Source organism: Suricata suricatta, chromosome 4 (genome assembly GCF_006229205.1).
Source record: "Suricata suricatta isolate VVHF042 chromosome 4, meerkat_22Aug2017_6uvM2_HiC, whole genome shotgun sequence".
NCBI classification, from domain to species: domain Eukaryota; kingdom Metazoa; phylum Chordata; class Mammalia; order Carnivora; family Herpestidae; genus Suricata; species Suricata suricatta.
In genome coordinates this window covers 144,042,224-144,055,626 of record NC_043703.1, presented here as the reverse complement: position 1 = coordinate 144,055,626, position 13,403 = coordinate 144,042,224, and the positions used below count along the sequence as shown (strand labels likewise).

The following is a 13,403-nucleotide window of genomic DNA, read 5'->3' as shown; positions in this document are numbered from 1 at the left end:
TGGGAAGGAACCTAGAGACCGAAGGGGGAGGTTTCCCAGGAACGGATGTCGAGACTGCACCCGACTGAGGATGGCCGAAAGCTCCTCAAAGCCCGAGCCTCAGGCTTTGCAAGACCTCAATGACGACTTCAAGAAGCCAACCCTGCCGGCGCCCCCAGTTGTGCGGGGCAAGCCCCCCGCCCCCGGTCCTTCAAACCCTGAGGAGGTGAAGAAGGAAAGGCCCACGGCGCTGCTGGACCCCGATTCTGTGGAGCCTGACGCCCCGCCAGTGCTGCCGGACCGCGGGGACGCCCGGAGTCCCCCGGAGGAGCAGCCGCCGCCGCCCACCGAGGCTCCCTCCCCTGGCGGTCCGGCCCGGGCTCCGCCTTACCGAGAGCCGCCGTGGGGCGGCCCCGCCACGGCCCCCTACAGCCTAGAGACACTGAAGGGCGGCACCATCCTTGGCACCCGGAGCTTGGAAGGGATGAGCTGCTGCCTCTTCGGGAGGCTGTCTAGCTGCGACGTGTGCCTGGAGCACCTTTCGGTGTCTCGGTACCACGCCGTGCTGCAGCACCGGGTGTCCGGCCCCGAAGGAGAATGCGACGGCCACGGGCCCGGCTTCTACCTTTACGATCTGGGAAGCACCCATGGCACTTTTCTTAACAAAACCCGCATCCCACCCCGCACCTATTGTCGCGTCCACGTCGGGCATGTTCTTCGCTTTGGAGGCAGCACCCGGCTCTTTCTCCTTCAGGTAAGTAGAAAAACGTAGAATTGAAATCTCGGGAGCGCCTCGGGCTGGGTTCCGGAGCTCCTTAAGCTTTCGCGGAGGAAGGAGGTTCTCCCAGAAAGCGATTACAAAAGCGGGAGAATCTGGCCCCTCTCCAGACCTCTGTACACATTGCCATCTTTCTGGAAGGGAAATATGAATGCCACAATCGTGAACTCTGTGAGAATTCTTTCTCTTGGTTCACCAGGGACCAGAGGAGGACCGAGAGGCAGAGTCCGAGTTGACAGTAACGCAATTGAAGGAATTGCGCAAGCAGCAACAAATGATGTTGGAGAAAAAGATGCTAGGAGAAGACTCGGATGAGGAAGAAGTGGATTCCACTGAAAGGAAGACAAATGCGAGTAGTCAGGATGACGAAATGGGCTGCACCTGGGGAATGGGTAAGAAATTAAAATTGCTGCCAGAGGTTAATGTTTTAAGTTCTTTACTAGTGGTATCCTTAATTGTCTTCTATCATAGCTTTTCATGACTTTTTGAGATCTGTGGGACACATACAATTTGCACACGGGATTACCAAAACCCACAGAGATTCATTAACTTTTCTGATGTCAGAAAATTGAATTACAGGCATTATGGATTTCTTTCTTTTTTTTTCTTTCTTTCTTTTTGTTTTCTATTAAAGATTTTACTTTTAAGTAATTTCTACACCCAGAGTGGGGCTCAAACTTACAACCCAGAGACCAAGAGTTGCCTGCTCTGTGGACTGATCCAGCCAGGCGCCCAGTCTGTTAATGCGTTTTACAGTGCACTTCCTCATTCTAAACTCTTCTTTGGCATACAACTAATGTTTATTTTTACCATTTAAGTGTACTGGCCTTGATTATTATCACTGGAGGAGCTGGAGCTGTATTCAGTCCAATAACATGGAATGTTCAATATAGGGTAGTCCTTCCAAATTTTTGTGCTTTGTGTAAATTCCCTGAAATGTGAAATAGCTAATCAGAGAAAGCTCATCCTTTTAGCCAGAGAAATAAATTGAATTTTCCATAATAGCAGACGTTTTGGAGGAGGGGTATTCAGGAGCTGGGAATATAAAAAGAGGAATGCCTTAACATGTTATTGGGAAGAATGGATAAATATTGTGGAATTACTTTTGAGAGTGCCAAACAAAAGCTAGAAACCATATAAGTATGCTAAAGTAAGGGCTCAGAGAAGGGAGTAATGACTGAGGACTTAGACCCACACTGTCCAGTATTGTAGCCACTACCCACAGTGGTTATTGAACACTTAGGGAAAGTCCAAATTGACTTGTGCTATAAATATAAAATACTCACAGGGTTTCAAAGACTTACTATGAAAAAAGAATATAAAATATCTCATTCATAGTATTTCACTATTGATTACATGATCATTTTACCTGTTGCTCCTTTTTAATGTGGCTACTAGAAAATGAAAATTTTCATGTATGGCTTTCATTAGCTATCTTTTGGGCAACACTGACTTAAAATTTGGGAAAGGTTTTAAGTTTACAAACAAGTGAATCTTGAGTTGGAACTTGAAGGAAAGGAAAATTAGCCCTTAGGAAGCTGAATATTGAGTATTCAGGGCAGGGATTGATGATTTTATTTATTTTTATTTATTATTTTTAAGTGTTTATTTATATTTGAGAGAGAGAGAGAGAGAGACAGAGACAGTGCATGAGCAGGGGATGGGCAGAGAGAAACAGAAACAGAATCCGAAGCAGGCTGCAGGCTCTGAGCTGTCATCACAGAGCCTGACAGGAGACTCAAACTCATAAGCTGTGAGATCATGACCCGAGCCAAAGTTGAATGTTTGACTGACTGAACCACCTAGGCGCCCCTAGGGATTAATGATTTTAAAGGAGTAATGAGTAAACCAGTCCATCTGGCAGATACAATAAATATTAAGAAATTATCCTGGAGACAGAGTATTAGACCCAGGTGATAGAGAATGGTAACGCCAGGCCAAGAATCTTAGGTTTTTTTCCATGGACAATGTGGTAGGTAATTTTGCTTTTAATATATAGTGGTGGAGAAAAAAAAAGGTGCCATGAAAACAAGTTTTAACTTGTCACAGAATTTAGAAAACCTAAAGATATTTATACTTTATAAATATAAAGTGGTTTTGTGTGCTCCCTTCTCCCCCACACCCCACCTTTCTTTTCATGAATAACTATGCTCATGCAGGCTAAATGGAAAGTGGATGTCATTCAGACATGATACATGATGTCTGTCTCTTCTTACGTCTGTCTTCTTCCTTCCCATATCCTGTAGGAGAAGATGCTGTAGAGGATGAAGCTGAAGAGAACCCCATTGTCTTAGACTTTCAGCAGGAGAGGGAGGCCTTCTATATAAAGGATCCAAAAAAGGCTCTTCAAGGTTTTTTTGACCGAGAAGGTATGTAAACAGATTCTGACCTGCCAGGAAAAGGTTTCCATAGCAGTGTTGTCCTGCAGAGCCGCAAGGTACTTAGAAATGCTGTGTCTTACTGCCGCTCTTCTGGCTCAGTTCTTGCCCATACCGTCAGTTGCTTCAGGTTTATTTTGAAAACAGTAAAAATCTTGTTAGTCTTTCTTCCCATCTTGGAAAAAAGGGACTACTTTTTTCTGACTCATCTGGTCTCATTCTTCTCAGAAGACCCTAGACTTGAGTGGTGGGGAGATTAACCTACCTTCTTAAAATTTTATGTTTCTAATTCATCTGATCTTTTGTAATTCTTTTTTTTTTAATATTTGTTCATTTATTTTGAGAAAGTGTGTGTGCACAGGCAGGTGAGGGGCAGAGAGAAGGAGACACAGAATCCCAAGCTGGCTCTATAGCCTCAGCACAGAGCCCGATGCAGGGGCTCGAACTCATAAACCACAAGATCATGACCTGAGCCAAGATCAAAAGATGGATGCTTAATAAATTGAGCCACCCATGCGCCCCTGATCTTTTGTAATTCTTAACATGGGTGCTCACCTTATATGATTTAAAGAATGTTTCCACAGAGGACTGTTTCAGCCGAAATGCTCTGAGAGAACGTGTGTGTGTGTGTGTGTGTGTGTGTCTGTGTGTGTGTGTGTCTGTGTGTGTCTGTGTGTGCGCATGAATATATAGATATGAACTGGTTGCATTTTGCACTTAATATTTGTGCTTAAAAATTTTTTTTTCGGGGCGCCTGGGTGGCTCAGTCAGTTAAGCCTCCGACTTCGGCTCAGGTCAGATCTCACGTTCGTGGGTTTGAGCCCCGCCTCAGGCTCTGTGCTGACAGCTAGCTCAGAGCCTAGAGCCTGCTTCCAGTTCTGTGTCTCCTTCTCTCTCTGCCCCTCCCCCTCTCATGCTCTGTCTTTCTCTGTATCACAAATAAAATAAAACATTAAAAAAAATAAAAAAAAATTTTTTTTTCTAATGTTTATTCATTTTTTGAGAGAGGGGTAGGGCAGAGAGAGAAGGAGACACAGAATCTGAAGCAGGCTCCAGACTCTGAGCTGTCAGCTCACAAACTGGCACCTGGTGCCCCAATATTTGTGCTTCTAAAAACCAAGTAACAACTTAAATCTACAACTTATAAAGACTGTGAAAGCTGCTATGTAGTGGACAAAGCTATTAATGGTAAGCTGATTGTTTTGATCTGGGTTTGCTTTTCTTTGCCTCAGGATCAACCTTAATTTATTATCAGATGATAATTCCTGGGATTAAGAAATGAAATAAGGGCACCTGGATGGCTCAGTCAGTTGAGCATCTGACTTCGGCTCAGAGCATGATCTCATGGTTCGTGGGTTCAAGCCCTGTGGCAGGCTGGACACTTACTTGCTCAGAGCCTGGAGTCTGCTTCAGATTCTGTGTCTCCTCCTTTTTCTGCCCCTCACCTGCTCACGCTCTGTCTCACTCTCTCTCTCAAAAATAAATAAATGAAAAAAAATTTTTTAAAAAGTTAAATGCTTTGAAATTTAGTGTTCAATGAGGTATGGGAAATTGATATTCTTTTTTTTAATGTTTATTTTGAGAGGGGGAGAGAGAGAGAAGAGGAGAGAGAATCCCAGGCAGAGATGACTCAAAGCCTGATATGGGGCTCGATCTCACAAATCATGAGATCATGACCTGAGCTGACATCAAGAATCAAACGCTTAAACCGACTGAGCCATCCACGCTCCCCAGAACTTAATATTCTTTTATCATCCCTCCCTCTCTTTTCCCTTTGTCTCAACTAGTAATTTTCAAATGCTGTTAAAACTGTTTTGTCTTCCTTCCTTCTACAGGAGAAGAATTAGAATATGAATTTGATGAACAGGGACATAGCACTTGGCTCTGTAGGGTGAGGTATGTTCTGTTCTCATTAATGTCCATTTGTGAAAAGTGGTCAATTTCAGGTTAGAGACAATAGACCCAAAAAATACCTTTAGTCTTATTTTCGGCTATTCCTGAATTTGGGCCTTGATAGTTTAGTAACATATATCATTGGCAGGTAGAGTGGGATGGGTCAGAGGCATAAGGAAATGATTTAAAGTCCAAGCTTGGCAAGATATAACAAAATGAATGGAGAGACTAAAAAGCCATGTCAAAGAAATGACTGTTTCCAAAGCATATTAGGTTTTTTTTTTTTTTTAATGAGAATCGGAGCTTAGTACTATGCTATGATTCACTCCAAATCTATACAGATTACCTGTGGATGATTCAACTGGAAAACAACTGGTAGCTGAGGCCATTCATTCAGGAAAGAAAAAAGAAGCAATGATCCAGTGTTCATTGGAAGCTTGTCGAATCCTTGATACTTTGGGATTGCTGCGGCAGGAGGCAGGTGAGTATGTGGGAACACTTTTTGGTTTTGGAAGGAAGGAAACAAGGGATAAACAGAAACAGGGAAAGAGAAAGAAAGGAGGGAAGGAAAGAAGAAAGAATTTAACACAGAAGGCAGTAGAACCTCTTTATAGGGAGAAAATATAAATTGTATGAAATTCTATGAAGTGAAAAGAAAACATTCCATATCTCAGTACCCAAAGGAAGCCATATTACCTTAGAAATTGTTTTATGAGTATAGATATATGTTCAGAACTAGATCCTTTAATAAAAAGCAAACCTCATATACAAATGCATTTATATTACTTATACTCTTTAAGGATTTAGATTTTTAATGTAAGAATCTATTATAGATATTGTCTCTATAATTGCATTAAAATTATCTCATTTTTAAAAACCTGTTAGGGGCACCTAGGTGGCTTAGTCAGTTAAGAATCTGACTTTGATTTTGGCTCAAGTCATGATATCATGGTTCTTTGTGAGCTCAAGTCCTGTGTTGGGCTCTGTACTGCAGTGTGGTGCCAGCTTGGGATTCTCTCTCCTTCGCTCTCTGCCCCTCTCCTTGCACTCCTTTCTTTCTCTCTCTCTCTCAAAAATAAATAAACTTCAGAAATAAATAAAAAGCCCTTCTGGCTGCATCATCATTTATTAATAAAGGCTTTTGTTATATTTTTGTTCTAAAATTAGTTCTTATTATTGCACAGTAACTTACATGTAGTTTAAGACTACCAAAGGCTTGGGGTGCTTGTGGGGTTTAATCAGTTGATCATCCAACTCTTGATTTCAGCTCAGGTCGTGATCCCAGGGTTGTGGGATCAAGCCCCATGTTAGGCTGTGCACTGATAGTGTGGAGCCTGCTTGAGGTTCTCTCCTCTCTCTCTGCCCCTCCCCCATTCATGCACGCTCACTCTCTCTCTCTCTCAAAATAAAAAAAAATTTAAAAAATAACCTACTAAAGACTTATACAAAATATACCTATTCCTTACCTTGCCCCACTCCAGTCCTCAATCTTAGAAGGCTTTTAACCCTTTCAGTTATTTCTTCTAGCATTTAAAAATACTCACATTTCCCAAAAGAAAGGATATACTGTTTTATTTTGAATCATTTATTTTATTTTGCTATTGTAATTTTTTTTTAGTTTGTTTATTTATTTTGAGAGAGAGAGCAAGCAAGCAGAGGAGGGGCAGAGAGAGAGGGAATCCCAAGTGGGCTTCTCGCTGTCAGTGTGGAGCTGGATGTGGGACTCATACCCGTTAACTGAGATCATGACCTGAGCCCAAATCAAGAGTTGGACACTCAACCAGCTGAGCTACTCAGGTACACTGAATCATTTATTTTAAACATTATGTACTGACTCTGTTAAATTGGTATTTAATATTTATACAATTATGTTTATGCAAATATTAGTTACAGCTGAGCAGTTTTTTCTTTTTGTTTTTCAAAAGTTATTAATTGTTTGTTTTTCATGTGTTCGTTGTTTTTGTTTTTTTGTAGCTCTGTTCATTCTTCCCACATCTTTTAATAGCTTTCAGTTTAGAGAGAGAGAGAGAGAGAGAGAGAGAGTGTGTGTGTGTGTGTGTGTGTGTGTGTGTGTGTGAGAGAGAGAGAGGGAGAGAGAGAGAGCGAGCAAGCAGGGAAGGGGCAGAGAGAGAGGGAGACACAGAATCTAAAGCAGGTTCCAGGCTCTGAGCTGTCAGCACAGAGCCTGATGCGGAGCTTGAGCTCATGAGCCATGAGCTCATTACCTAAACTGAAGTTGGACACTTAACCGGCTGAGCCGTCCAGGTGCCCCTGAAGAGCACTATTCTTTTAGGGCTCACGACTCTCTCAACCTGCTGGAGCACTGTCCTCTGGGACCTCACTCTGCTATCATCCTTGACATTTCCTTTGTCTTTCTCCATGGTTGGATTTTCTGTTTCTCAATTCCCAGATTCTCGTGTTTAGTGAAGCAGGTCTTTCTGTAGTTTTGTAGATTAAAAAGCTGGTACAATAGGAGAGGGCATGGTTGATGAAGGTCTCCAGTGGATTTCACTTCTTTCACTGTCCTTGGACTACTTTCTTGTTTGATGGACATCTAGTGAATTCTTGAGACAGGATGTATAGCATGTAAACTTTCTTAAATTCCCCACTCTGAAAATGCAATTATGCTAGCTTTACTCTTGGTTAATAGTTTGGCTGGGAATAGAATTCTAAATGGGAAATAATTTTTCCTTTACAACTTTGAAGGTATTACTGTTACCACCGTATATCTAGTGTTGCTCTTGCAGTCCTAACAGAATCCCGATCTAGTATATGTCATTCCCCCCACCACTCACTAGGAGTTTGTAAGAGCTTCCATTTGTTCTCAAGCTTCTGAAACTTAACTAGGATGTACCTTTCTGTGGGTCTATTTTCATTCATTTTTCTAGGTACTTGTTGGAGTCTTTTGATCTGGAAATTAAAAAAAAATTTTTTTTAAGTGTTTAATTTTGAGACAGAGAGAAACAGCGTGAGCAGGGGAGGGGCAGAGAGAGAGGGACACACAGAATGTGAAGCAGGCTCCAGGCTCTGAGCTGTCAGCAGAGAGCCCGACGCGGGGCTCGAACCCACAAACTGCCAGATCATGACCTGAGCCGAAGTCGGACACTCAAACTGACTGAGCCACCCAGGTGCCTCTTGATCGGAACTCTTTGATAGTTCAGAAACATTTCTGGAATTATGCCATTAATCATTTCATCCCTCTGTTTTCTATTTCTCTCTGGAATTTTTTTTTATTTAGATATTGAATATCTTAGACTAACCATCTAAGTTTTTTTTTCTTTTTTTGTTTTCTTTTTTATCTCTATGTCTTTTTATTCTTTCTGGGAGATTTCTGCAGTTTTATCTTTACATCTTGCAATCAAGATTTTAATTTCCAAGGCTAATTTTTGTCCTTTGGTATTCATTTTTAAAATATAATATCCTTTCATTGTTTCTTAGATTTTAAGAGTCTCATCTAACTGCTAATCTCTGCCTTTACTTTTTGTGTAGTCTCTGTCCTGCATGTTAGAGGTGTTTCCCAGTTTTTGTGTAGTCCTTGGTTGTAGATTCTTATTTAGGAACAAAAAAGGTGATTGACAGCTTGGAATATATAGGTGGGGCTTATTAACATTGAGCAAAACTGTATAATAATGTGGGTGGGCCTTTTGTGGGGAACTCCTCATGTAAGTATCCCGAGGTTTTTTTCCTTTTCTGCTGGCAGGATTCCTCAGAAGTACTCCTCTGGTTTCCTGCATTAAATTCCTAGAGCTAAGTGCTGGAAGATGGCTTTGCAGATTCCAAAATTCAGCTATTTTCAGGACAGTACTATTTTTAGAATTAATAAATACCTATTCTGTATGGACTATAGAATATAGAATATTCTACATATAAACTGATCAGTCCACAATGCAAAGACTTTTTCTCTTACCCTTTATAGGGATTAACCTCTGGATTTTTTTTCTGGGGTTGAGGAGGTTAGTAGTCAGTGAGGAGGATCTTTTTCTCAACCAACAGTTCTACTTATTTTAGCACACTATCTATCCCTAGTTCCAGATCCTTTTCAGGATTCTGCAGTGTCATCAGATTGGTTCTCTTCTTTCCCCACTGTTAGTTTGGGATTCACCTGTTTTACTTCTGCTAAGTTAAATTTCTTCTACTTGTCTGTCTGCTTCCTCATTTCCAAAAATTAGGTGTTGCTATTCCTTCTCCTATTCACTCTGTCTTTGTAGATTAATGTTTACTTATTTATCTGTTTATTTCCTTATTTTTAAGTTAGCTGTATACCCAACATGGGACTCAAACTCACAACCCCAAAATCAGGAGTCTCAAGCTATGCCAACTAAGCCAGCCAGGTGCCCCAGTAGATTAGTGTTTTTAAAATAGATCTCTTTACCACAGCTTTAGTGGGATTTGGGGAGAGAGTGAAATTAGATAGGTATGTTCAGTGTACCATGTTAACGTGGAAATTATGAAGCTTTTTTTAACAAGGACTGTTTTGGTTGTAATAATAAAAACTCATTCAGACTAGCTTAGGGAGAAAAGTTACTGGCTCCATAAGTTGAGAAGAATTGCTTACAGGATTGAAGGAGGAAGTACATGAACTAGGACCTCAAGTTCTGGTCCTATCAAACCAGAAGTCTTAGTATCCCCAGGACACCGTAAAAGCTGTGTGTGTGGATGTATGTTGAGTCTGTCGCGTGAGCATATGGTGCTATTTTGCAGGTTCTTCCCCCATACAAAAGAGCTGGTTGCTCACAGCTTAGATCTGTATCTTACCTCTTTCATAATCTGATTGGAAAGAAAGCCCCCCTTTTTTTTGTATATCTAAATATAAATATGAGGGAAGGATTCTTACTGATTTTACTTTGATTAGATGATGACTCCTAATCCAGATGGAATGGAGGAGGAGTATTCTAGAAGAAAAGGGGTACTTTTTACCAGAACAAGAGGAGTAAGATCACATAGGGTGGACACAAAAGTAATGGCTAACGTAGTTCCCTACTGAGGGGCTTTCCATATTTTCACTGTTACAAATAAGGTTGCATTGATACCCATAGGATAAATTCCTGTAAGTGGAATTGCTAGGTCAATTGCATTTGACAGATATTATGAGATTACATTCCCATCAACGGTTTGAGAGTCCAGGGATATGGGGATACCCGTGCCAAATTGGGCATTATTAACATCTTTTAAAATGTTCTTGGCCATTATATTTCTTTGTCTGTGAACTGCTTTCATTACTCTTTCCAAAATTTTCTTTTGCATTATTGGCCTTTTCCTCATTTTGCTTTTTCCTTTTTTACTCATTGACTTTTGAGAGCTTTTGGTTTATTAAATAAATTAGCCCTTTGTTTTAATTTTTTTAATCTGGTAAAACCTACATCTCATAAAATTCACCATTGTAAGCACTAAGGGTATTAAATACCTTCCCACTGTTGTGCAGCCATCACTACTATCCATCTCATTACCTTCGCATCTTCCCATATTGAAACTTTGCACTCATTAAATACTAACTTCTCATTCTTCCTTCCAGTAGTCCCCGAAGATTACCATTCTACCTTCTGTCTCTCTGAATTTGGCTACTCTAGTTAACTCTTGTAAGTGGAATCATGTGTGTCTGGCTTATTTCACTTAGCATCATGTCTTCCAGATTAACCCTGTGTTGTTATTGTTTTTAAGTTTATTTATTTATTTTTATTTTGAGAGAGAGAAAACGAGAGCACAAGCAGGGGAGGGGCAGAGAGAGAGGGAGAGAGAGTCGCAAGCAGACTCTGCACTGACTGGCAGCACGGGAGATCATGACCTGAGCTGAAATCAAAAGTTGGATGCTTAACCGACTGAGCCACCCTTTGTTTTTATATATAGTTTGACAGCTTGTTGAAGTTTTCAATAATTGAGAGATTCTTTTTCTTTTTAACTTATTTCATTACCATTTATTCTATCTCCTTCTAGTATCTCGGAAAAGGAAAGCCAAGAACTGGGAGGATGAAGACTTTTATGATAGTGATGATGACACATTTCTTGATCGGACCGGCCTGGTTGAAAAGAAGCGCCTGAACCGAATGAAGAAGGCTGGGAAGATTGATGAGAAGCCAGAGACCTTTGAATCGTTGGCAAGTTTTATTTGTAGAAGTAGCTTTGGTAGTTTAATGTTTTTATAAGATAATATATCATTTAAATCTGTTTTATGATTACAAGTTTTAAAGCAGTAGTGTTGAAATCTGGTACTCAAGTGTAACTCTCTTGACCTGTAAATTTGATAGTAACAAACAACTAGTATTACACGAGTTGGAGAAAAGTTTGGCTTGCTGTAGAGACTCTACCTGCCTCTCAAGGCTTATTGATCCATTCATAAGCATTCTTTGGGTATGAGGTTCATCCCACAAAAAGAAGGGGAAAGTTCCGAATGCGAACATTCTGAGGTGAAATCAGCTTTAGCCTTCTGGCAGTCAAGAGTTGTGAAAGGAATTTTGAGAAACGTAGTTTGGTAATAGTCTTAAGCAATGTTTCCTTCATGAAATCATCATAAGATAGCATGTCTTTTCACTATATTAAGTAGTATTCAGAGCTTAAAGCATTATCCAACATCTGTTTTTTGTTTTGTTTTGTTTTGATTCATCAGTGAAAAGAAATGCCTTGAGTTCTTTCTTTTGAGTAAAGTCAGGTCTGTGTTCTGTACATTCATTCTGTTCAATTCTGAATTCAGAAATTAACTCGAATTATATAAACACATGAAAAATGTTAACTGCATAAAGAGCAAATTTAACTACACTTCTGAGTGAATCCTCTAAACCTGTGACAGTAGTGAAAATAAGAGGAGGAAGACAGGAAAGCTACCATATTTTGAAAGAAGAAAAGCATTTGTTAACCCTGTTAATTTGGGCGTTACAGGTTGCAAAGTTAAATGATGCTGAAAGGGAACTCTCTGAAATTTCTGAGAAGCTGAAAGCATCAAGCAAAGGTGAGTTAATGACCCATGAAACATATATGTGTAGGGTATCTACTATAAGTAGTGCACTCTGCCAGCACTGGCGCTAGTTCGTAAGATATATAGAATATGGAGCCTTTCGAAGGAAAACAGAACATCTTAGAACTATAAGCAACATTGTAAATTATTTGGTTTAAACTTCTTATATAATAGATGAGCAGAATGAATGCATTGAGGCAAAGTGATGTCCCAAGGTCTCCAAGCTGTAACCTGTTTTCTTATTCCTAGTATCAGTAATGTCCTCTGTCTAGCTTTAGGTTAGTGACTTCTCTACTGAAACTTTGGCTCAATTTTAAAATGTTTGAGGCCATTTTTCTAAATATGTATTATCTTTTTCTTGGACAGCTTTATCAGAGTCACCATCTCAGGACTCCTTAGATGCGTTCATGTCAGAAATGAAATCAGGGAGTGCATTGGATGGTGTGTCCCGGAAGAAACTTCACCTGAGAACTTTTGAACTGAGGAAAGAACAGCAGAGACTTAAAGGGTTGATAAAAATTGTAAAGCCAGCAGAGATTCCAGAACTAAAAAAGTAGGTCTTAGTTATACCTGAAATTTTAAATAAGCATGTTTGCACAGATAACATTTTGAATTATATCTTTCTTTTCTTCTTAAATTGTTTTTTTAAGTTTATTTATGTTGAGAGAGAGAGATGGTATGAATTGGGGAGGGAGAGTAAGGGAGAGAGAGAATCCCAAGCAAGGTTCTGTACTGTCAGTGCAGGCCTGACCCAAGGCTTGAACTCACAAACCGTGAGATCATGACCTGAGCCAAAGTTGGATGCTTAACTGACTGAGCCCCCCAGGAACCCTGTTATATCTTTATTTTCTTAGATAATCATTACAGAATAAAAAGAGATTGTAGGAAAGCTTTAAAAGCACAGAAGGGAGTGATTCCATAGAGTAAAAAACCACTTCATTTGTGAAATATAGACTGCTATAGGATTTTTTAGAGAAAACTATGTTGATTTCTTTTTTCATTGGAAGGCTCTGAATTTTTTAATGCAGAGTAAACCTCTTTATTTATTTTTTATTTTTGTATTAAAAATTAAAATTTTTTTATGTCTTTATTTTGAGAGACGGAGAATGAACAGGGGAGGGACAGAGAGAGGGAGACACAGAATCAGAAGCAGGCCCCAGGCTCTGAGCTGTCAGCACAGAACCCATCACAAGACTCGAACTCATGAGCTCTGAGATCATGACCTGAGCCGAAGTCAGATGCTCAACTGACTGAGCCACCCAGGCACCCCCAGAGTAAACTTCTTTAAAGAGCAACATGCACAAAAGGCTAACTTCCCTAATATATAAAGACCTTTGAATAAGTAGACAACCATCTACCAAAGAGAAAAATGGGAAAAGAATATCAAGGCCACTGAAAAAGAAGTACAGAGAGCTTTATAAGCTATATA

General features: G+C 40.1%; 1 protein-coding gene across 1 annotated transcript in view; it reads left to right on the top strand.

Moving 5' to 3' along the window:
• The first annotated feature begins 27 nt into the window (after positions 1 to 27).
• SLC4A1AP (solute carrier family 4 member 1 adaptor protein) overlaps positions 28 to 13,403 on the top strand; it is a 27,228-nt gene continuing 13,852 nt past the window's right edge. The window contains 9 exon segments of the mRNA XM_029938048.1: positions 28 to 60; positions 62 to 733; positions 957 to 1,149; positions 3,004 to 3,126; positions 4,971 to 5,031; positions 5,370 to 5,509; positions 10,960 to 11,120; positions 11,899 to 11,968; positions 12,341 to 12,527. Coding sequence (XP_029793908.1) covers positions 46 to 60; positions 62 to 733; positions 957 to 1,149; positions 3,004 to 3,126; positions 4,971 to 5,031; positions 5,370 to 5,509; positions 10,960 to 11,120; positions 11,899 to 11,968; positions 12,341 to 12,527 — 1,622 coding nt within the window. The 5' untranslated portion in view covers positions 28 to 45.